The sequence below is a fragment of the Solanum verrucosum genome, unplaced genomic scaffold, assembly GCF_900185275.1.
Source record: "Solanum verrucosum unplaced genomic scaffold, falcon-dt-bn FXZP01000032.1, whole genome shotgun sequence".
NCBI lineage: Eukaryota > Viridiplantae > Streptophyta > Magnoliopsida > Solanales > Solanaceae > Solanum > Solanum verrucosum.
This window is the reverse complement of record NW_026020569.1, coordinates 270,713-295,209: the sequence shown is the minus strand read 5'-3', so window position 1 is coordinate 295,209 and position 24,497 is coordinate 270,713. Positions and strand designations below refer to the sequence as shown.

Below are 24,497 nucleotides of genomic sequence, written 5' to 3'. Positions count from 1 at the left end.
GCTAAATGATTTAATTTCTCGAGGCATGGATTCCTTCAATATAAACTTAAGTTATTTGTATTTAAAAAATGGACAAAGACCAAACAAGATAAGCTTTTGAATACTTAAAGGACTAAAATCGGTAAGTTTATAGTTAAGGAACTAAAACCAATAAGTGTATACTTAAGAGACCAAAGCTGATAAGTTTTTGAATAGTTAAAGAACTAAATCCGTTAAATGCATAGTTAATGGATCATTTTAGACCTACTACTATAGTTAAGAGACTATTTATATCATTTTTTTCGAAGGTGTAACGTATGCAGTCGCTGGTTGACATGAGACATGTGTGTAACTACAACGATTTTGCCTTGGTGCATCTCTTGAAATATTTCAATCTTTACTCTTAAAGTAATTTTATTTTATCTCCATGAGAAAATATAATTTATTTTAGTTTGGTGATATGATAAATCATAAAAATAACAAATAAAAAGTTAGTTTCAAGATGCATATATTGAGATATGACTCATTATAATTAGTTACAATTTAACCAACAATCTTTGGCCAAATAAGTTTATGATGACTTGGGATCACGGTTTTTGTCCTACCAAACTTAGCCGCATCCATTTGAATAACAAGTGTTTTAAGCAATAGAGGTAACAAGACAAAGTGTTTTACCTATTGACATAGTTAACACGCAACTACACCACTTAAGTTCCATGCTATTTAAAATTAGATTACATCAAATATTGAAAGGTACAAAATTATTAGAAATACAAATACAAATTTAAATAACGATTACTATATAAGCATGCATACAGAGGCGAAGTCAGGATTAAGAGTTTGGGTTCTAAATTTCGTTAATAACAGTCAATCAATTTTTTTAGTGGTTCAAAAATTAATATACATATATATTTTATTAATTTTCTAGTATAAATATATGGTTTACAAAAAAGCTACTGGATTCGTCCGAACCCATGACACATGCATCGTCATTTATGTACATTGTGAAATTATAAATCATCAAGCTATTACTTTATGGAACAAGAAGTTATATAAGTTACAAATATACTTAAAATAAAATGTCATATGGCAAACAAGATGAACAATCTAAATTCTAACGTGTAACTGTGCAAGATAGTCACCAAACTCATGATGTAGTTGTACAAGTGAGTTCCTACATAATAATAATTAATATATGTAAATTGAATTTTCAGTATGTTACTATTTTTATTCTTTAGGTAAAAACAATTTACAACTATGTTTTGTTCCACTTAAAAGAAAATCCATAAACTATTTAGTTTAATGAGAAAAATCTGGAGGAAAATGTCGAGCGAAGTCAGGTGGGCCTCGTAGCGGGCTGAAATTTGAACAGAGACGGAAATATAGGTCTTCTTCTTTTATTCACAAGGAAGAGAGGATGGCGCCTTTTTCACTATCCCCCAATTCATATTCTAGGGTTTTCGAAGAATAGCTGTTTGAGTAGCCATTTCTACAATTCTTCGGGCTTTGTTCGGCTTTTTCCCTAATTCAATTGTTGTGGAAATTTCCGATGAGCGAAGCATTGCAATAGCCAATGGCGTTCACTTTCACTCCACAGGCACAACAGCCGTCCCTATTCCAAACTCCGGGACAGCAACAAGCGTCTCCATTCCAAACTCCCGGGCAGCAGCAATCATCTCCATTCCAAACTCCAGGGCAGCAGCAAGCATCGCCATTCCAAACTCCCGGCCAGCAACAGCCGTCGCCATTCTCTCAGATCACTCCCTTTTCGCAACAGCAACAACAACTTCAATTTCAGCAGCAACAGCAACAACAACAACAACAACTTCAGCAACAACAACAATTGCAATTGCAGCAGCAACAACAACAACTGCTGCAGCAACATCAGTCATCACAGCAGCAACAATTGTACCTTTTCACCAACGATAAGACTCCTGCCACCTACAGTACCAAATGGACAGACCTCCACCCGGACTCGCAGAAGCTTCTGTTGCAAATTGAGTAGGTTAATTTCATATAGTAAACATGATTGAAGTTGTTTAGTTTCCTATTCTTGTTTTCTATTTTTGTTAGAGAAGTTTCTTAATTGTTATATCTGTGCTTGTGGATGTAGGGAGAGGATACTGGAATACAGGGATGAAAGCCAAAGGCTTGACCAGTGTAGCCGACTTTATGATTCATCAGTGTCAAATGATGGTTTTGAGTTGGATGCAAGCCGCAGCATTCAGGTTGTATCTTATGATTCCTTTGTATTTTAATCACTATTACACCTCCAGAATGTAAATCTTCAGTAAAATTCTCGGATCAATTACCCAAAAGTAAGGTTGTTTTTCATCTTGAATCATCTGCTGGATTTACTTGATTTCCTTCTGTACTAGTTTTATAGTCACTTTCAAATTCACAAGAATGAACATGCTAATGTCGTCCACGCACAGAGTTAGAGTTGTTATCAAACATTAAAATAGTCACATTCTGGTTTGTAGAAGTGTTTTTTTGTGAGAAAATAATATAAGAAGTGTACAAAAATCAGGGTCTTTCTACCAATGTCAGTATTTTTGGGAAAGCTGATTTATTCTTCTAGCATGCATTCTATGTATAGTTACATTCCTTGTGTCTATTTGTGCTTAGCACAGACTAGAGGTAATTTCTAGAGCTGTTGTTTGCATTAGTTGGATTTTCATATCATTTAACAATGTTCGTCATATTCTTGTTGTTCAGAGTGAAGATTCCTGCATTTCTTTTTCTGATAGAGCCATAGAGGACAGTATTTGCCACCGATAGTAACATTTTGGAGTCTGAATAAGTTCTCCTGCTTTCCTTTCTAATTAATGTTTCTAACCTCCATGTTTTACTTTGTTGCATGTGCTAATGTTAAGTTACTTTTTCAGGAACTTGGTGGAATCAGTACATCAATGGAAAGACAAAAGGCTATCTTGCAAGAGCTAATGATTGTTGTTAAAGATATGCTGCGCAATACAGAGGTTGCGGTGCGCTCTTTTATGATGTTACGCCCAAGGTTTCATCATCAAAGTGCACCTGCTGCTGCAAGCGTTACTGCTCCATCACAGGCATCAGGTGCAACTGTAGCTCCAACAGCATCTGGTTCAGCTCAGTCTACCCCCAATGCGGCAATTTTTGATTTTTACAGTGGGATACCAAAAAAGCCCTCTCCCTTTTTACAGCAAACTGTAGCAAGATTTGAGAAATATCTTGTAGAATGCCGACAATGGGTTGAAGAATTGGAGCAGTTGATGGCCTTAGATTCTGACAGGAATTCTATGAACTCCAGTTCATCTTTGTTGCAGTCTCTTCCAAAAGTCATGTCAAATGTGCATGGCTTTTTTGTTCATGTTGCCGCAAAGGTAATGGGGATTTTAACTTTTTATAATGATGAGGGCTTCTTAAGATTTGATGGAAGTATCGTGCTAAGTCAGAAGGGAGTAAAAGAGTAAAAATGACTAGGAGTACTTTGCCTTCTTGTTACTTTTATTATGACCAGACAAATGTGCATTATATATATATATATATATATATATATACACACACTTAAAGAGCTGGCACTGGCTTTGTTTTCATGTTGCCACAAAGGTAATGGGAAGTGGAACTTTTTGTAATGGTGAGGGCTTCTTAAGATTTGATGAAAGTATCATGCTTAGTCAGAAGGGAGTAAAAGAGTAAAAATGACTAGGAGTACTTTGGCTTCTTTGTAACGTTTATTTTGACCAAACAAATATACATTATATATATACTTGTAGCTTCTGACGCTGTTGATGTTCCTCATTAATTAGTTTTGTGCCACTTATATTTAGTATCAGAGAGCATCAGCGTATTAGTTGATTTCTGATATACTTTTGAGGCAGCGAAAAATTCTAACGCTGCATGCATTCACCATTTGCTCTAGAATTCTAGTAGAGTTGCATGTGAAATGTTTGTGTACCTTGTTTTCATAATTTCTAGCATACGCCTTTATTTTTAGTTGCTGTGATTTTAAGGGAAAATATTTTTGTACTTTTGGTAAATCAGGTAGAGAGCATTCATCAGTACATTGAATCAATGAAAACAGCATACCTGGCTGATCAGCGCCGTCGAGGGGATGGAAGCGATCCTTTTCTTGAGGCAGATCGGCGGGAAACAGCTAAACAGGAGGCAGCTGCGAAAAGGGTACATCCAACATTGCATTTGCCCACAATTTCACAACCATCAACTCAAGTGGCGGGATTAATTTCCAGCTCAGCAGCACCTGGGGTATCCGGTACACCACAAACGTCATCTGCAATTTCTTTTGCCTCAACGGGAAGTGGATCCTCACTCTTTGCTACCCCATCCGTTGCTGCTTCATCTTCTTCCCTGTTCACCACTCCAACAATGTCAGCTCCAGTCTCCTCTTTGTTCGGAACATCTGGTGCTTCCCCCCAAAGTTCACTCTTTGGGTCCTTGTCTACTTCAACTCCAGCCTTTAGTACTCCATTATTTGGTTCTACCCCTGCTTCTGGAGTTTCATCTTTTGCAACACCTTTTGCTTCAGGTATGTTTCCGCCAACCTCAATAATGACATATTTGACCATCTGTTAGATTAGCTTTTACAAAAGTAAATTTTTTATATAATCTCTTTATCAGAAAAACTGAATATCTTTTGATTATTACCCCTCCATAGTTTTGTATTATAGTCTCCATAATGATATTTGATGTAACATGCATCTATAACTTGATCTTTTGTTTATTAAATCAATTATATACTCCCTTGGTTTTAATTTATGCAACACTATTTTCTTTTGGGACGTTTCCAAATGCATGAGACCACTCCATTATTAAGGTTATTTTATACAACGTTCACAATTTTTAAGAATTCAAATCCATCTATTATTGAAATATTTAACTTTGATGCAATGTTTGCTTTATTAAACTGGCTTTTGAACTGTTACTTCATATGTTCTTCAACTACGACTCACATAATACACAAGTCAAATTCAGCAACAACATACCCGTGTAATCCCACAAGTGGGTCTGGGAGAGTAGGGTGGGGTGTACACAGACTTTACCCCTACTTTTGTTGGGTAGAGTGGTTGTTTCTGATGGACCCCCACGATTCAAGAAAACTCATGTTTCAGAACAGGTTTGAAAAATAATTGCACGAATAAAAAGTTTATGATGAAAATACTGAATAAAGAGAAGTACTGACAGGGAGAGTAGCGGTGGACAATATGGAAAGAGCGGAACCTTAGAGATTTTGAGAATAGGGAGAGGCGAGAGTAGAATGCAACAAGTCAAACTGAATTGTATTTTGACTCTCTGTTTTTGGTGTAATTAGATTTGCCCTAATAATGATGTCTCTGTCATTGATGTCTTAAGACTTATTATAGGGATAGGACAATACTTTTAGATTTGCTTATGTAAATATGGTTTTCAGTTGAACCTATGTACTGATTTACAGAAATAGAAACAATTACCAATTTAAAAAAGAGAAGAAAAGAAAAGTACGATCAGTAAAAAATAGTACAGAGAACCAGTGTAAAGGAAACATTAGTAGTAATAGAATTGAAGAATAAGCTAATACTAGCATAATACTAACAATACTGTTAATAGAGCAGATAATTGCTCTAGATTAGGACCCTGCTCTACCAATGGAAAGAGAGAAAAATTGCTCGACGACTTACTAACCATCTACCTTAATTCTTGATCTCCATGCTTTCTATCTAAGTCATGTCCTCGGTGAGTGAGATGTGTCATGTCCTATGTAATCACCTCTCCAATTCTTCCTCAGTCTAGCTCTACCACTTCTCAAACTTATCACTGTCAACCTCTCTCACCTCCTCCTGGCTTAAGTGTACAGTCATGTTATTATTTCAGATTTCTTTTGCCTTTAACCAATAAGTCAATGCCCTTTGATGATTCACCTTTGTTGAGGTGGCCTACTGTACAAAAGAGTCTCAAGGAATTTCTTAGTTAACTGCTATGTTTTAAACTTTTTTTTGTGGCTAATGTTTCCAAAAGTTGTTGGTGGGGAAAAGTTGCTTTGAAATTTAGTTTTTTCTGAGGAAGTTACTTTGAGTAGTTAAGTTTTTCCTTTTAGGGAAATTTCCTCTAAATGCTTGTGCTTTTGGTGATTTATTTAATCACATGCTATATTTTCAAAAAAAATTGTTTTATGATCCAACTTTTTTTTTTCTACCCTTCATTTTGCCAGTGTGCTCCTTTCTTTTATGATAACCTACAATTTGTTACTTAGTTCATCTGATATTAGAATTTTCAGATATCTTTAGAATATTTTCAATAATGAGATATTCTTGATACTGTAGTATTTTCGAATGGAAGGGATTCTTCTTTTTCATCCTGTTTTTCTTCTATCCCCAGAACCTGCATCCTTCAAATTTTGTTTGCTAATTTTTTGAATTGGTAACAGTTAAATTTGTTTGCTGATTTGTGCCTAATTGTTGTTCTTATGTCCTTGAAGGGGCAGCTCTAGCATCAGGGGCAAGTTTTGGGACTCAATCTGTGAGTATACATGTTCTCCTATATTGATCTTTCTTGTTTATGCCTTGACTAAAAGAAAAACACTTCTCACCCATCCTCAAGCATGGCATGAGGAAAATGGAAATCTAAGTGGAGTAGAGGGATAGTTTTATTTGGCTATGTTGGTGAATTTATATGCAGTTCTATTCAATGTTTTTGTAATGCTTAGCTTGTTTATTACCAGTTCTGTGTGAATCCAATCCTGAAAAAATACTTTGTTGAATGTTAGGATGCTTTTACAAAAGTCTTGTTGCTTTGAGCTTTCTATGTGATTTTTTTTTTTAAGAATCACCATGGTTCACCAACTAGCGAGTTGATTTCTTATAAAAGAAAGAAAAACATACACAGCAAATTGTTTGAATCTCTATAAACAATTTTTTAATTTGACAAGGACATCACAACTAAGAGTAGTGATGCAGTCATAATGGGCATAGACATATTTGGTACTGCCTCATGGTTGCTGAAACTGTTTTTACAAACCTCTGGTTCAAATTCTTTCATCATTTGTCTGGTATATGTTGCAGCAACACTTTGGCATTGATAGATTTTATATTCCTAATAGAAGGTTGTATCTTTCATAATATTTCATGAAAAGAAAGATGTATGTTTTTGTTTATCAATTTGTACCTACTTCATTATGGTATTATTTAATAAATCTTAACAAAGGTAGGTGCTTATGACTTTGTTCTAAAAATGCTCCTAATTCTGATGCCTATCTTTATTGTGTATCATTCTTTTTGGCAGAAGACTAGAGCAAAAAGTCGTACAGGCAGACGCTAGATAATGTGTTTGGTAATTCATACATCTAAGATTCTGAATGGATGGAAATCCCTATGCTACTGGTTACCTGTCACAGTAGCTTGGCAAGCTCAAGCATTGACAAATCATGAGATAATGCAGTTTATCTACCTCCAATTTCATTATTGTGGACCGCTATTTCTGCAGAGATGTTAGTTCATAGGGATGTCGCGGCAATGTTATTTGATACTATTTTTCAATTAATTCTCCTGATCTAGTGTACCAAGCTTGATTTTGTACTCGTGTCTCTTCTAGATGATTTCAGTTGCCCTTTGTAGAAATGAAACTGGTTATATTTGTGATGCTTTGGATATTTGTATAAACACTTAGTCGAGATCTCATTTGTTGTAGACGCAATCCCCCCCAATTATAAACCCTCTGCTTTTTTATTTTTTTCCCTTTTCAAATAAGAAAATAATTTCAGGATACACGGAGAAGAAATATGGCAGCAGTTATATCTTGTTGACTGATAACTGCCGCATGGTAAAATTAGTTTTCTGTCGTAAATGTATATGTCGAAAATAATGGTTGACGCCTAAAGGCTATAAAAAAGAGGGTGAAATTTTGTGTGATACCACTAGTTTATTTTAGGCTTCATTTCAATGATTGAGTTTAGAACACAATATAACAAACATATATTCTAGGAATCATTTTGGAGAAGAGATTGGCTGAATCTTGAGCTCCATGGCCTATCAAAGATTTCAGTGGGCAGTCATTCTGATTCAAACTAATGGAGGCTAGATCCTACTTCCACAGCCTCAGCATCCAGTATAAATTGATTTGCTTCTGACTGTGTTAAGTTTCCTAGTAATCTATGCAGCTCAGTTCTTATTTCACCATACTGTGGATGTGAATGATCACTAGAAGAGAACACATGAGTATTGTTCATAACTTCTAACCAGCTTAAACCAGGATCTTTTTCCAACATAAGTCCCCTTATTTTTCTCCTAATCTCTGAAACACTAGCCCATCTACCAGTTGAAGCAAATAAATTGGAAAGCAGTACATTTGTTGCACTGTCTTCTGCATCCATGCCCAAAACCTGTTTAGCAACACGTATTCCTATTATCCGGTTTCCTTTACTTACACAGGAGCTCAGTAAAATTCTCCATAGTTGAAGACATTCAACACCCAAGGGTGATTCCATTATAACATTCTCAGCCTCCTCCAGCATTCCAGCTCGACTCAACAACGTGATCATGCAAGAATAATGCTTCAGGCTTGGTTCTAAACCAGTTTCTTTCATGTAATTCCAGAAGTATAAACCATGGTTGACCAAACCACAGTGGCTACATGCTGCAAGCAGAGAGATAAATGTTACATGATCTGGTTTTAGGCCATGTTGTAAAATATCATTGAACAGCGTGAATGCCTCCTCTGACTTCCCATGGTAACCATATGCACCAAGCATTGAGTTCCAGCATATTAGATTAGGCATGGTGACGCTGGAAAACATAAGCTCTGCAGCTGCAAGGTTTCCAATTTTAGCATACATATCAACCAGACTCCCGCAAACGGTCATCTCAGCACTATAGCCTGTTTTGGCAGCCAGGGAATGAATCATCTCACCCTGCCTCACAGTTGCCACTTCAGCACACACACTTAAGGCACTGGTAAGAATAAATTCATCAGCCTTGTGGCCTTCCTGTAACATCTCATGGAACAATCTAATAGAGCTCTCAGCATTACCAATCCTACAATGTCCAGCAATCATCTCAGTCCAAAGGACAACATCCTTATCAAGGACATTAATGAAAACCTTTTGAGCAGACTCAACTTCCCCATTGCAAAAGTACATTGATATAAGTGTGCTTGCAACAAATACACTTGCACCGAGCCCCACCTTCTCAACTTGGCCATGAAGTGGTATCCCATACTCAGCTGCTGGCAATGTTCCTGCAGCAGAAATTGTAGCTGCAAATGTATATTCATCAGGGGTGAAGCGAGAAGATTGTCCAAATTGGATGAACATCCTCATTGCCATCTCTCCATCTCCATTTGTTGCGCACCCCGATATCATTGAATTCCAAGAAACCAAATCTGGCTTCTTAATTTTTCTGAAGATTTTCAAAGCTGTTTCACTATCACCACAACTAGAATACATGTCGAGCAGGGCATTATACAAGGGCAAATCAGGTACAGTCCCTGAAACAATCACTTTAGAGTGAGTCAATTTCCCAGAAAGATGGTCTCTTAACCTGCTACAAGCACTCAACAATGTCGTATAAGTGAAATTCGTAGGAACAACTCCGGTCCTCAACATGGTGCCAAACAGCTGAAGGCCTTCCACGGTCTTACCATTTTCCAAATACCCAAAGAATAGAGTATTCCAAGCCACAGAATCTTTATCATGCATGTAGCAAAACACTTTCTCTGCACAATCCAAGACTCCACAATTTAAGTACATCCCAAGAACAGAGGTTTGAACGCACACATCGTATAAAAATCCAAACTTTATACACTGGGAGTGAAGCATAGAGCCTAATACCTGATTCTTGATGCTCGAACACGCATTTAAAAGACTAGTAAAAGTTAACCCATTTGGTCTTATGCTCTCACTTTGCAATTGAGCAAACAAATGGAAAGCCCAATGGGCAAGGTGGTGGTATCGAGAATAGGCGGAAATGAGGGCGTTAAAAGAGACGATATTTCTCTCAGGCATTTTGTCGAACAGGATATGTGAGTCTTGGATAGACCCACATCGGGCGTACATGGAGAGAATGTTGTTGAATACATAAGGAGATCTGGAGGTGGCGGGTATGGAAGTGAGGATGAGGGAATGGAGCTGGCGTGCTTTGCTGATTAAGGTTATGGAGTTGCACTTATTGAGGAGAAGTGCTGCTATGGAAGAGACCTCATTCAATGGTGGCATAAGTTGGTAGCTCTCGTCACTCCATTAAAGTCATGGATTACCAACTATTGAAACATAGTGTTCAGTCAATATATTTTGGAGCAATAATAAGTGTTTAATCAAAATTTTAAAAATGTTTTAGAGCTTTTTTTGGCCAAGAAGCTAAAAAAAGACTTATTTTGATAAACAGTTTTATTAAATATAAAAAAAATTATGTTTAATTAGTTTAGTTGAGAAGTGTTTTTGAATATTTTAGATAAGCACATAATGTTTTTTTTATTTTAAAAATAAATACTTTTAATTTTTTAATTAATTAATTAAGAAGTACATATATACATACCACAAAAGAAAAGAGAAGCGAGTTCATTCTGAACTTGGAAATTATGGCGAAGGAACACTCACGTCTCTGTTCTCTAATTGACTGTTACCTCCGTCCTTATACTGTAAGCTCACTCAACCCTTTCGCCGCAACTGTTTCTTACTTTCCTGTCTATTTTTTCTTCTTCTTCTCATTTTACAGAAAATGGAACTCTACTCCTCTGCAGGAAACTGGGTCTGCTTCGGTAACCAAAGAAACGGAGAAAGAACTTTTAATTTCTCTCTCACAGGTTGTTCCTTTTTTACCAATTCTGGGATTCTTGTTTTGAATTGAGGCAGACTTCATTGATTGAAAAGTCCCTACTTTTAGGTTTATACAGAAATTAAGCTGTGGATGAAGGAATATGAGTCCGATGACAGCTTTGTAAGAATCTTCCTCTGTGTATCTCTTCGTTGTGGAAATATGATTTTGCTTGGAATTATCTTAGGGTACATTGTTTGTTTGTGTGAATTTATAAGCAGGAGATGGAGGGAAACGCTGTTGGTGGAGGTCCAATAATCCCTGAGTCACATGCTGCTAATCATCATTGTTTAACTAATGTTATTGAGGTCTTGGTAGGTTTTTCAATTCAAATACCCCATTATGATATATGATACATGGGTTTCAATTTTTCAGGCATCTCATTTTGATCAGTTCCAAAGTTCAGTTCCCCCCTCTTTCAATGGTGCATTTGTTGTTTTGTTTGAAATTACTTCTAATTCAACCTTACAACTGTCTTATGATTTCCTATCTGCAGATGGTCGTGGTTGCGATGGAGAATCCATATATGAATCACCTAATTGGCAATATCCTGGTGTCTGTTTCTGATTTTTTGGTTGAATCTGTACGTGATAAGACAGTGCTTCCGAAATCACTACATAGGCAGTTCTTTGTTTTGATATTTTGTGTTTCTTTACAAGTTCTATATTGCAGGAAAGCTGTTGGGGTGAATATATCAATTTACTGTATCTTTGTGTGGAAGTTCCAATTTTTAATGGTCTTTCTTCTATGGGACATACGATGGAGGTCAAAAACTTGAGTGGGGATCCTTCACCTTCTTCTTTATTGAAGCTCAGCCTGAAAAGTGCAAGTTGGTCAACGGCAGCTGTTATCATGAGAGTTCTACATAATGTACTGAAACAGTTGAATCGGGATCTTATTGATCAGTTTTTCAACATTTTCTTGGAGGCTACCATTTATTTTATCTCAAATATGCCGTGGAATTTGTTGTCAGAGGTTTACCATGTTCAAGGGGACTCCAATTCAGACCGCTTGCTTCAAATGCAAGAAGAAAAACCGAAGTCAATACTAATATTTCAGGGATATCTTCTTCGGTTACTCTGTTCATTGGTTAAAAGTGGTTGGACAGATGCTGCTGTCATCGCTTCAGCAGAGCATCCATTTATTTTTGAAATAAAAAACCTGCTTCCTAGACTACTGTCATCATGCCTTAGTAATGGACAACACTCTGATAATGTTGCGATCTGTCAATATCTTAAACATAAAATGTTGGTATGAATTTCTTCTCAACTCTTTCTCATTCATTAGTATCTGTGACCATTCCGTTCAATTCAAGTCCATTTCCTTCTAATAATAAATAATTTGTCTTTTGAGGCAAATCAGGGGGTTCTCTAAATCTCACATCCACTTGCACTTTATTTAATATTAAGAGGGATTTACCCTTCTTTGATGTTGCATTCAGTCTAAAATGTTCCAATTAGCCCATTAGGTGGATATGATGAGGGGTTCTTGTTCTTTGCTTTTGGTCTAATAATCATTTCTTCCATTTATGCTCCTTATGTTATTTACAGTGGTGGGATAGGTATATTTAAAATTTTATTTGAAATATCATGCACCAATGTGATCATTAACTGAGTTGAGTTTGTGGTTGCACTAACTGTCCATTTTACAGATACTCATGATTCGACTTAGTAACCAAATCCATTGGGAGCACTCAATTGTAATTTCGTGGTTGGATCTTATCCACACATACTTTCAAGATGTATTATCCCAACCTATGGAGGAGCAGGAGTTTGTTCTAGATAAATATCTCGAAGGTTCGCCATTTGGGGTAATGACATTTGATATGGGGAAAAAATGGATTTCATCAAAGCATTTACAGCGGCTGTCTATTTTCCTTTTCCTCAAATGTTCCTCTAGTTTGCTGAGCATGAAAGAAATGACTGATCAACATTATGCATGTAAAAATCTTAAGTCTTGCTCAAGCTTTGACATGAATCCCAAGTGTTGCAGTCGAAGGAAAGCTTTGCTAGAGCTCCATGAGTGGCTCAGAGAGCTTCTCCCTGGCGATTGTTTTATTGACCATGACATGTACTCCGAGAAATGCATGGACTTTGTCTCATCCTTCTTGCAGCTATATATGCAAGAGGTTTGTCTTCTTGCTCGCAATGACATGTTTTGTTTTTACTTGATCATTTGTTTCAGGATCTCTATATAAAAAGTTTGAATTGACTTTTATAAATTCATGATTATATCTGATTTTCAAGGTTTGATAAGTTTTAGAACTGTCGTTATTAGATTAGCTGGACAATACTTTGTATATGCAGTTGGTTTAGTACTCTGCATCTCTTTGGACTTCCAATGATTAAGAATTGCCTATATTTGGCTTCCAAGCTTTATCTATTAAATTGTTATTATTTTTCAACAACAAAACAGAAGATTGAGAATTGCCTATTTCTTACAAAATGGTTTCTGGCTTGCTTCTAGGTTTTAGTATACCTCCTACTATGGCATGGTGTCCATGACATAGAGCTCTGCTAAAACTTCGTATTTGGTTGATTTGATTCCTGTCCTTGTATGTTAAAGTACCCGAGGATATCTTACTATATGTTTACTGGTCCAGCTGTCTTCACTTTTCTGACTTTCTTTTACTACTGTTAAATTGTAGGACGATATTCTATTTGAAATGCTCTTGCAAATGTTATGCTTGCCATTTTACTCTGAAAAGTGAGTTGAATGTACATTTGCTAATTTTAGAGATGATGTGAAGTTGTATATGGCGGTTGCTTTAGTGCATCATGTTGTATGTAGGTTTACTAATGAAGTGGCTTTATCAGATGATGAAGTGAGAGACTTTTCTCTGATCTCACACCTTTTTCACCCAATACATTTCTTTCACCTATTCTTGGCTGGAGTAAGTACAAAACATTCCCTTGTGCATTTCTTTGTTTTCTTTCCCTCTGATGTCAAGATCAAAATACTAAATAATTACCCATGCTGAGTAGTTTTGCTATGTTACCGTCCTCACAGATACACTATGATCATCAAGTTCTTCTTGATTATCTTATCTCAAAAGATACAGGGGCTAGTTCTGCTGAATATCTTTTGAGGTACGTATAAGTTATAACTTTGCATTTTATTTTCTTCTATAGTATTTGGACATGGATATAAGATCTATAAGTATCAATATGTATACTAAGTATGGTGTTTTGACAGGCTCAACCTTTATATGAATAAAGCATACTAGTTCCAAATTTGCAAACCATCTTTTTCTCCCAATACTTAAGTGTAATCCAAATTCGCAAACCATCTTACTCCATGTAAGAAGTTCCAGCTGTACCATGTAGCATATTCAGAATTACAAGAGTTGTAAGCTCTTCGTAAAACACTACTCCCTCTGTGTTTGACAAAGCACTGAATTTAAGAAAGAAAGACTTTTGAAACACGTGCTCTAGAACAAGTCGTAACCATTTGTGTGGTTGCAATTTGTAAATCATCTCATTAAGGGTAAAGTGAGAATTTTAAAGTTAAATGGTTTCTAAACATAGAAATGTGTCATTCTTGGGATAGACTAAACGGAAAGTGTGCCACGTAAATTGGGATAGAGGATGTATCTTTTTGATCCTAAAAAAGTTCCACAAAACCTCTTATGAATTAACTTGTCTTTTTTTAATATATTCCTAAAAAACAAAAATGTAGCCACATGTTCTTCCATTTGCATTAAACATTGTGTATTCATTTCTCTGATAATTGCTCCAAATTTGAATAAAAAATTCAATTTCAGAGAAAGGGGACAACATTAGCCCTTCTTAAACAAAATATGTTGACTTTATCCATGTCTGATGTTGCAATTAAATTTGTACCTGCATCCTCATAGGTGTCTGCGTAAGGTATGTGATTCGTGGAACATATTTATCGAATTTTCATGGAGTGGAAAATGTCGAAGCAGTAAAAGAAAAAAGTTTTCAACAGATGATCATAACTCTATGGGAGAGATAACGCTTGTGTCGAGTTGTGTTAGTGGAGATATTTTACCACCTGACACCAAACGCAAGAAAGCGTACGGATGTCACAATGAGGACTATGTAACTCAGATGTCACCGTTTGAATGTGCAAGGAACTGCCTTTTTCAACTTAAAGCATCTATTGAAGGCCTTCACCAAAAGAACCTGTTTCCTTATAATCCACTAGTACTACTACGTCGGTATGTATGTTTGACACATTTGGGGTTTTCATTAGTTTCTGTTGTATTCTGGAAATTGCATCAGACTCTGGAATTCCATAATATATTTATTATTTCTATGTCATCTTTCCTAATAATAGGAGTTCTTATAATAAGCGAAGTGTTTGTTTGATGTTTAGATTGGGTTCATTGGATGTTCTTCAGAGTTGGGTTAAGCAATTCTTACTTTGATATTTAAGTTTGTATTTGCAATCATTTCAAAACTATTTTGCTAGAATCATGCATGCATTTCAAGAACATTCATACGATGTTCAGTTAGTAGTATCAAGTTGTAGGACGGAAACAGGAGTGCAAGTGCATTGTACTCATAATGGCTTGTCATCAAAATTCAAAAGATCACTTAGATCATTAATGATGTCGGGTTTTGAAATATCTGAGGTGAATGTGCTGTAGAATGCAAGTGGATGGTGTGTTTTTCCCCCCTTTTTATGGGTCAAAATTCAGTGAACACATTTTTATTCTTCAAGCTACTACTTATGTTAGTTTGCTGGTTGGCGTTTTGTTCTAATTTTGCAGAGAATCTATCAGCGAATTCTTAATAAGGAGGCATTTGTTTGAAATTTTTCAAAAAGCAGAGTTTGCGAAAGAATATTTAGTTTTTGCAAACTCTGTTTTTTGAGTTGTTTTTGTAAAAGAATTCTGAGTTTCTGTAAACTCTAAACTTTGAGGCAGGAAGTTGCGTTGCCATCCTTCAATTCAAGCCAGTTTTTCAAGGATAACTGTCTCATTCATCATGTTCGTGTTTGTTTGCTGTTCATTGTTCATGCTTTTTCTGAAGTTTGAACACATTTTTGTTACTGATGTAATGATCTTGATAGCTTAAGAATTTGTTGCTCATATATTGGTTGTTGGTTAAAGGTAAATATAATTTTTTTCTATTTGGGGACTTGGGACAAAGTCTCGGTGCAATAGTAAAGTTGCTCCTTTGGTGACCCAAGGGTCAAGGTTCAAGGTGTGGCAACAGCCTCTATGCATAAATGCAAGGGGAGTGCTGTGACCAGTAAGCCCATTCTCCCCACAGTGTCACTAGCCAGACATTACTTCGGGGGGCTAAGCCTTTTCGGGAAAGGAGGGATGGGGAGGCCACTGTTGCTACCAGAAATTATCTAATACTCTTCATTGCAGTTTGACGCGATTTCAGGAGCTCTGTGGAGATGACGGACCATAAAAGCTCGCTCCGCCTTGAAATCCATGTTCGATCGTACTCCACATGCCAAGTTGACATCGGTTAGTTGAAAATGACTGCAACTTCAAAGGGACGATATCTCTGGACTCATTAGAGCAAAATATGGCTTGGATGTGAATCCAGTACTAGCATTCTTGACTGCAACTTTGGAGGCGAGTTTTCTGACTTTGACTATGGATATGTGTAACACATTTCTGGACTGAAAGGATGAATGTTCTTAGATGTCGACAGGTGTTTTTTTTACAATTTCTCATCAAGTGCCTCCAGGGAAGCCAAGGGGTCAAAGGTTTTAGAGTTAGCAGAATCTGCAAAGCAGTTAGAATAAAACAGTTAGTGGTAATCTCCATTTAGCTGTTAATTACTGTTAGGAGGTGATTATGTGTACGTTAGAAGTTAGTTAAAATATATGTGCTAAAGCTAACCGCTGGCAGCTAGCATCAATCTCTATAAGAGGATTTAAGGATTGATTTGATTTCAATTTTTGGAATCTGAGATATTTTCTGCTCTTGTGAGAATGTAGACATTTTCCAGATTTCATCTTTGTGTTTGGATGTATATAAAATCGATCGAGTAGGTTGCAGAAAATTAACCCTACATGACATTGACAAGATTGGTGATATTAACCCTACATGACTTAAAGCCTATGTAGTACAATTTGTTAAACAGAAAGGAAACGACAAAGCAAAAGTTGTTACAATTGAAAAGTAGTACTCTCTCCGTTTCACAAAGAGTGACTTGGTTTGACTTGGCACAAAGTTTTAGAAAATAAAGAAGACTTTTGAATCTTGTGGTCCTAAATTAAAGTTATGTCAAATGTACTAAACTGCCCTTCAATCTTGTGGCTTTAAACATGTTACGTGGAAAGCTGAAATTAAAATGTTACCAAAAAAGGAAAGATATCATTCTTTTTGAAACAGACTAAAAAGGAAAGGAGGTCATTCTTTTTGAAACGGAGGGAGTAGTACGTACTACAACAACCCTAAACCTCAAGGTGCATGCAGGGAACACAACGGTGCTAGCAGTTCTTCTTGACTTCCAGAGAGCTTCTCGGCAGTTTCCATAAAAAGGAATTAATTGTTGACGGGATGATAGTAGGGATCAAATATGGACGGGTCGGTTGGAATAGGTTAAACAAAAATGGATAAAATATTCGATCCGCCTATAATAACACAGATAATAAATGGATTAAGAGACGGATAATGTGGTGTTTTCATAAATAAACGAACACAAGCTAAAAAACAGAATAAACTTAAACTCTCAGAAAGCAAGAAATCATGTAAAATAACAAGCAACAAATATGTATTTTGATAATATGGATATCCAATTTTAAAAAGTCAAGATATGTAATGGGTCGTTACTTGTATTCTCAAATTATTTTGTCGGCCGTAAATGATGGTACTAGTTTGTTTTTCCAACTTCGGAAAAACAGTACCCAACAGGGCCCAGAGGTTGGGCGTGATAAACATTTAGGAGAAATGGATGATGCAGTATATATATAACCATAACCACTAGATAATATAATACTGACAATGGATTATGTAGTCATTGTAGGTGGATTACTACTTGCCTGGACTTTGCTTCAATGGGTAGCAATAAGCAAGAGAGGTAACAAAAACCTTCCACCAGGGCCAATTCCCCTTCCATTGATTGGAAATTTGCATAATATTCTTGGCGATCAGCCTCACAAGTCACTTGCCAGGCTTGCCCAAAAATATGGCCCAATGATGGGCCTCAGGATGGGGCAAATAACGACAGTGGTAATATCTTCATCAGCCGTGGCAAAACAAGTCTTACAAAAACAAGATTTGTCCTTCTCCAGCAGAACAATTCCAGATGCAATCCGTACCAATAATCACCATCACCTCTCTGTTGTGTTTCTACCTGTTTGCTCTCTATGGAGAAGTATGAGGAAAATCTTGAATTCTAATCTCTTCTGTGGCAACAAGCTTGACGCAACTCAGCATCTCAGGTAAAGGTCGGATATGGGTGGGTTTAATTTGATCAAAATTTATTTGGGTTGGGGCAAAAAATATACAGTATATCGGTTAGTCAAATAACGGGTCATAACATAATCCGACCAAAATGACATAACCTGCCATGCTTTTTTATCTTACTTTATTAAAAAAATGCATTTTTTCCTATATTAGAAGCTTAAATTCTCCCAAATTATATATCCTATAGTCTCCAAATTTGATTTTATATGTTTGAGTTTGTGTTGCAACCCTTGGATAAGAGAGACGGATCCAAAATTTGAAGTATATATATGGATTCCTACAGAAAAATCAAGTTTATATATAAGGATTATTGAGTTCATATTTAAATATTTGGTAGACTTCTTAATGCATTAACAAAGTCTGAACAAAAATTGTTGGGTTCATGTAAAGCGGTAACTCCTTGAGTCAAAGGCAACAAACATGTGATTACTCACCATACTAGTAGCGTAAATTGATTTTGTCACTTGTAATGTATGTCGATCAGGTCCCAAAAGATGCAAGATTTTATTACTTATTGCGGCAAGTGTAGCCAAACTGGCGAGTCAGTGAATATAGGCCAAGCTGCTTTCGAGACCATGCTTAATTTACTTTCCAATACCTTTTTTTCCAAGGATGTAGTGGACCCTTATGGAAATTCAGGTAAAGAATTTAAGGATGTAGTCTGGGACGTCATGGAAGAATCTGGTAAGCCCAATTTCGCCGATTATTTCCCCCTCTTGAAAAGGATTGATCCTCAAGGGATAAGGCGACGCATAGGCAAGCATTCTGATAAGTTGCTACAGCTGATTGGGGGATTGATCGATGAGCGATTGGAGCAAAGGAGGCAATCGCCAAATGGCTGTAGAACAGATTTTCTTGAAGTTATGTTAAATACTAGCGAAGAAGATCCACAGGCATTCGACAGAAATCATATAGAACACTTGTGCCTGGTAATTTTGAACTTTTTATTTGCACAGCCGGATAGACCTTTTGACCAATTATTTTCCACCAGTGCTCTGTTATGCTTCATTACAATTTACATACTTGCTTCCTTATTGCATCCCTGAGAATTATTAATTATATTGCAGGACCTTTTTATTGCGGGAACGGATACAACTTCAAGTACATTAGAATGGGCAATGGTAGAGGTCATGAGAAAACCATACATAATGAATAAAGCTAAAAGCGAGTTTGCAGATGTTATTGGCAAAGGCAAGATAATCGAAGAAGGCGATATTGGTCGTCTCCCTTATTTGCAGTGCATAGTGAAAGAAACCTTGCGGATGCACCCTCCAGTACCCTTTTTGATTCGCAAGGTCGATCAGGAAGTCGAGGCGTGTGGCTATTTTGTCCCGAAAAACTCTCAGGTGTTAGTGAACGTATGGTCAATAGGTCGTGATCCAGCTACATGGGAGGATCCTCTGACATTTAAGCCTGAGAGATTTTGGGATTTGAAAATGGATGTTCGTGGCCAAGATTTTGAACTCATTCCATTTGGTGCTGGTAGAAGAATTTGCCCGGGATCAACTTTGGCGACAGCGAAACTATGTACAATGTTGGGTTCGTTGTTGAATTCATTTGATTGGAAAGCTGAAGGCGATATTGCAGCCGAAGATTTGGATGTAGAAGAAAAGTTTGGTCTTACACTAGCGAGAGCACGTCCTTTACGAGCTATACCTATTTCGCTTTAAACTTAGGCATGTAATAATGTTATTATTGTGAAGTAGTTTAGAATTTTTTTTCCCTCCAAATGTTATTATTGTTGCATTCTTCTCTCTTTTAAATAAGGGTACTATTGTCTTTTGCATTTGTATACTCTTTTTTGGAGTAATTTTTAATGATTGACAGGAGTTATATATTATTATGGTATTTAGAAGTCTAAAGATCTTCCCATAATATATGTAGTTAGTGAATTTAGATTGAAGAAGCGTTTGATTTCTCCCAATCTTCCGAGTAGGAGTGTTCATGATTTGGATAAAAATTGATTTAAATAAAAAAATAGAATCAAATCGATTTTATTTGGGTTTGGTTTAGTTTGAATTTAGATTTTTTAAAATCAATAGTATTTGATTTGTTTATGATTTTGTTCGGAAAAAAAACAAAGAAACAACCGAACGAAACCGACAAATTATATACATCAAACTTATTATTATAGTACATACATAATATATTATTTTTATAAACAATTTTAAAGATCTTCTATATATTTTCATCAAAATGTATTTATAATTTATTTATGAAAGCAAAAATGCCCCAGGTAAGAGCATTTATCTTGCTGATTTCATCATTTTCATGTATATGAGTGTCTGACAATTCTTTATGAGATTGAAAATGTCATTGTCTCTTTCTTCTAGGAGAAAATAGAGAATTTTGAAGCTTTATTCATAGTAAATTAAGTGATCGAAACATATGTAATGTCAGTTATTTATTTGAATGGATTGTTGTCACTTTTTTACTTTTGAATGAATTGTTTCTTTTATTTTTATTTTTATGTATGGTTAATAACCGAACTAAATCAAATCGATAAATATATATTATATTTTGATTTGGTTTGATTTTGATAATTTAAAATCGATTAAATTAGTTTACTTTATGAAATTAATAGATAATTCTTTATTTAGTTTTTAATTTATTCTTATAATTAATTTTAGTCATTTTTGTAGAGTTCTCGGCCAAAATCATTCTTAAACTATACCCCAAACTTAAACTACATCCTTAAAGTATCTTTCCTAGCAGAAAACATCCTTCAACTATTTAAAAGTAAACAATTTTCATCCTTCTACTTGAATTTATCAGAAAACTAATAGATCCCATAAAAATAAGTTCATCCCTTCATAATTATTATTCTTAGATACGCCAAAAATACTATTGTGAACTTTTTTGGTAATTGAGTTTAGCATTATGCAAAAAAATTTAATTTGACGTTTTTTTCATTTATTTTTCATGTAATTTGATATTAAAAAAATTATTAGTTGAAATATGTTTCTTCTCAATTAAATATGCTAGAAGCAACGTTTGTTGGAGACTTTTGCTTCCAATAATGTAGAATGAAACTCAAATGCGGGACATAATCAATATTTTGATCACTTCCATATCAGATTGACCCAAAAAATTATTGATCTAAATACAGTTTGACTTTGAAAAAAGTAAAGGTAATTAAGCCCAACTTCTTTCCGTTACTAAATGAGAAAAAGAGCAGATCATGTATTTTCCTCACATGACCTTCTAAACATTTTTTGTTTCAATAAGCAATGGTGTCTAAGATTTCTAATATATTTTTCAGAAACTTCTTATAGTAGGTAATGAAATTACGAAGAAAACTTTCGTTGATAGTCACGTGAACTGCTCATATTTTTGTAGGATCCCTTAGTTTTTTGACGATATCTTACATAAGGATTAATATTGTTAACTTTCAAATACTTAGAGGATGTTTTTTGCCAAAAAATATATTTTTAGGATGTAACTTAAATTTGGGGTATAGTTTAAGGATGTTTTTGGCCAAAAACTCCATTTTTCTATTACATTTTTTAAAACATTGTTTATTCAAAGGGTGATAATTGATATAGTAAAATTACACTTTTATTTATAGTTTCTTAAAAAATATACAAAAATAATAATAGATATTCGCTGGGCAAAAGAAAGTATAAAAGTATAGGGTAATTTAAAAATTATTAAAAATTTCCAAATATTTTCTAAATATTAGATTTGAAAACTTAAGATGTTTACCAAATATATTTATTAAGTAATAACAAATTGTATGACCGAATTATTAATCGGTCATCGTCAGCCGAAGACAGAGATATTGTTAAGAACTGCTTAGTGGGAGTATCTTTTTACCCGAATTATTAATCGGTCATCGTCAGCCGAAGACAGAGATGCATTCATTAAATAGATATTGAATTGTAAATCTTATCTCATCTGTGACACACTCTTTTTTTTCCTCCTTTTTTATAGTTAACTCAAATAGAATAATAATTTTTTATATTTACTAATAGTTTAATTTTTAAATGACTATTTTATTCAAATTTATGATCATATAAAATTTTGCAACTTATTTTATATCATAACTTTCAAAAATCTTTCTTTATCAAATCAAGCAACATTTGAAACAGCGTTAGTAAATATTTTCCCAACGGATTTACTACATTAAAATTAAGGGAAGCAGTGACTTTATAATAATGAACGCAGAAAGCAAGACCAAGTGAGCAGTAACTAATGCAATAGCTTGTTCAGCGAAGAAACCGGCCAATGGATTTTGTAGTGATTGTAGGTGGATTGCTACTAGCCTGGACTTTGGTTCAGTCGCTGATCAATGGAAAAGCCTAAGGAAAATATTGAATTCCTGTATCAATATTTGACGCAAATCAACATCTCAGGTAGCAGTAGCGTGCCAAATGGGTTATTTGATCTGACCAAAGTTAGCTTGGGTCAAAGTCATATAATTTTCAATATCCAAATCTGATTTTATATGTTTCAGTTTGACTTGCATTTTGACCCATACAGTTATTCTATTGTGTGATGAGTTACATACTGAATGAGTAACTAACTCTTTTTAGGTCCGGAAAGATCTGAGATTTCATTGCTTATTGCCGTAGATGTAGTGAAACTGGTGAGGCAGTGAATATAGGCCAAGCTGCTTTCGAGACTGACATGAATTTACTTTCCAATACCATTTTTTCCAAGGATGTTGTGGACCTTTATGCAGAAGAATTCAAGGATGTGGTGTGGAACATCTCGGTCGGTAGAAGCTGGTAAGCCCAATTTGGCTGATTTTTTTTCCGTGTTTAAAACGATTGATCCCCAAGGAATAAGACGAAGAATAGGAAAGCATTTTGGTAAGTTGCTTCAGCAGATTCAGGGACTGATTGATGAACGATTGGAGGCAAGGAGGAAATCGGCAACTATTGGTAGCACTGACGTTCTTGACATTCTGATAAATACCAGCAAAGAAGATCCTCAGGCAATCCACAGAAATCACATAGAACGGTTATGCCTGGTAGGTTATGCATTCGACTTTTGTTAATTACAGTGTGTGTGTATGTTACTGGATTTAATTTATCCTTCCTCTTTGGCCAAATTGTAGAGATGTATTCATCATATATTGTGTAACAGATATTAGGGGAAGATCTATTGTCGCATGCCCTGCACATTGTTCTATTTATGTTAAAAAGTATACACATTATTTACTGCCTAAGAATCCATTACATATAAGAGATAGCTAATTTATAAAGAAAATAGGTACTATAATAGTTACATAATGATGTAAGTACTATCACATTGTAAGTAGAGATTTCCAATTTATCAATTTTTGGCATCCCTTAGATTTAGTTATATATATTGCACGACCTTTTCATTGCGGGAACGGATACAACTTCGAATACATTTGAATGGGCAATGGTAGAGGTCATGAGAAAGCCATACATAATGAGAAAAGCTAAAGCTGAACTTGCTGAAGTTATTGGGCAAGGCAAGGCAATAGTAGAAGCCAGCGTTGCCCATCTCCCTTATTTGCAGTGCATAGCGAAAGAAACCTTGCGGTTGCACCCACCAGTACCCATTTTGCTTAGCAAGGTAGATCAAGATGTTGAGGCGTGTGGATATTTTGTTCCGAAAGACTCTCAAGTGTTAGTGCACGTATTGTCAATAGGCCGTGACCCAGCTAACTGGGATGATCCTTTGACATTTAAGCCAGAGAGATTTTGGGATTCAAAAATAGATGTTCGTGGTCAAGATTTTGAAATCATTCCATTTGGTGGTGGTAGAAGAATTTGTCCAGGGATACCTTTGGCAATGAGGACACTTTCCATTATGCTGGGTTCATTGTTGAATTCATTTGATTGGAAAGCTGAAGGCGATATTGCACCAGAAGATTTAGATGTAGAAGAGAAGTTTGGGGTTTCACTAGCCAGATTGCGTCCTTTGCTAGCTGTTCCTATTCCTCTTTAAACGTAGCGAATAATTTAGATTTGTCTGCTTTCTCTACAGACATTTCCGATCTCAACTATGTAATTCTCTTCCTCTTTCTATAATCAGTTTGACATAATAAAGTACTCCCTATACATCGGATTACTCTTGAGCATAAATATTGTCACTTTTATATGCAAAATCTTCAATTTCTGGATGCCTGAGAAACTGCAACGAGTTAATTAACATGACATGATTTGTTTTTTCTCCCGCAACCTAAAGAACCAAAATTCTATAGTATTTTGATATTAAAAATAATCTGTCAGGTACATAGACCACTCCTCCATAATAAACAAATGAAAACCTCCGGAGAAGAGACCCACGAACAGTATTTATAAATAGAGAAAAAAAAAACATACTTTTTGATGTGGAGATTCTGTCTTAACCTCTTTGGC

At 35.5% G+C, this 24,497-nt stretch overlaps 4 protein-coding genes across 5 annotated transcripts; 3 read left to right on the top strand and 1 right to left on the bottom strand.

The window, feature by feature from the left end:
* Positions 1 to 1,409: 1,409 nt before the first annotated feature.
* Positions 1,410 to 7,637, top strand: LOC125810778 (nuclear pore complex protein NUP58). The gene is made up of 6 exons (XM_049490266.1): positions 1,410 to 1,980; positions 2,093 to 2,207; positions 2,868 to 3,341; positions 4,003 to 4,504; positions 6,431 to 6,471; positions 7,234 to 7,637. Exons 1-6 carry the CDS (start codon positions 1,553 to 1,555, stop codon positions 7,267 to 7,269), a joined length of 1,596 nt encoding a protein of 531 aa, XP_049346223.1. The 5' UTR covers positions 1,410 to 1,552; the 3' UTR covers positions 7,270 to 7,637.
* A 289-nt stretch (positions 7,638 to 7,926) lies between these two features.
* Positions 7,927 to 10,173, bottom strand: LOC125810764 (pentatricopeptide repeat-containing protein At3g50420). The gene has a single exon (XM_049490253.1). It carries the CDS (start codon positions 10,157 to 10,159, stop codon positions 8,015 to 8,017), a length of 2,145 nt encoding a protein of 714 aa, XP_049346210.1. The 5' UTR covers positions 10,160 to 10,173; the 3' UTR covers positions 7,927 to 8,014.
* Positions 10,174 to 10,501: 328 nt separating this feature from the next.
* LOC125810766 (uncharacterized) lies at positions 10,502 to 16,157 on the top strand. Its single transcript, XM_049490256.1, has 12 exons — positions 10,502 to 10,581; positions 10,684 to 10,746; positions 10,827 to 10,880; positions 10,976 to 11,071; positions 11,254 to 11,340; positions 11,430 to 12,008; positions 12,409 to 12,885; positions 13,405 to 13,463; positions 13,548 to 13,650; positions 13,767 to 13,846; positions 14,614 to 14,940; positions 16,105 to 16,157. The coding sequence occupies exons 1-12, from the start codon at positions 10,522 to 10,524 to the stop codon at positions 16,145 to 16,147; spliced, it is 2,028 nt and encodes a 675-aa protein (XP_049346213.1). The 5' UTR covers positions 10,502 to 10,521; the 3' UTR covers positions 16,148 to 16,157.
* A 286-nt stretch (positions 16,158 to 16,443) lies between these two features.
* On the top strand, positions 16,444 to 24,087 carry LOC125810782 (geraniol 8-hydroxylase-like). Of its 2 annotated transcripts, XM_049490272.1 has the most exons (5): positions 16,444 to 16,494; positions 17,792 to 18,134; positions 18,644 to 19,088; positions 19,227 to 19,286; positions 23,542 to 24,087. In XM_049490272.1, the coding sequence occupies exons 2-5, from the start codon at positions 17,887 to 17,889 to the stop codon at positions 24,082 to 24,084; spliced, it is 1,296 nt and encodes a 431-aa protein (XP_049346229.1). In that variant the 5' UTR covers positions 16,444 to 16,494; positions 17,792 to 17,886; the 3' UTR covers positions 24,085 to 24,087. The 2 variants fall into 2 exon arrangements, with proteins under 2 accessions (XP_049346229.1, XP_049346228.1); XM_049490271.1 differs by lacking the exon at positions 16,444 to 16,494 and having other exon boundaries at positions 17,695 to 18,134; positions 19,227 to 19,454; positions 23,710 to 24,087.
* Positions 24,088 to 24,497: the final 410 nt, after the last annotated feature.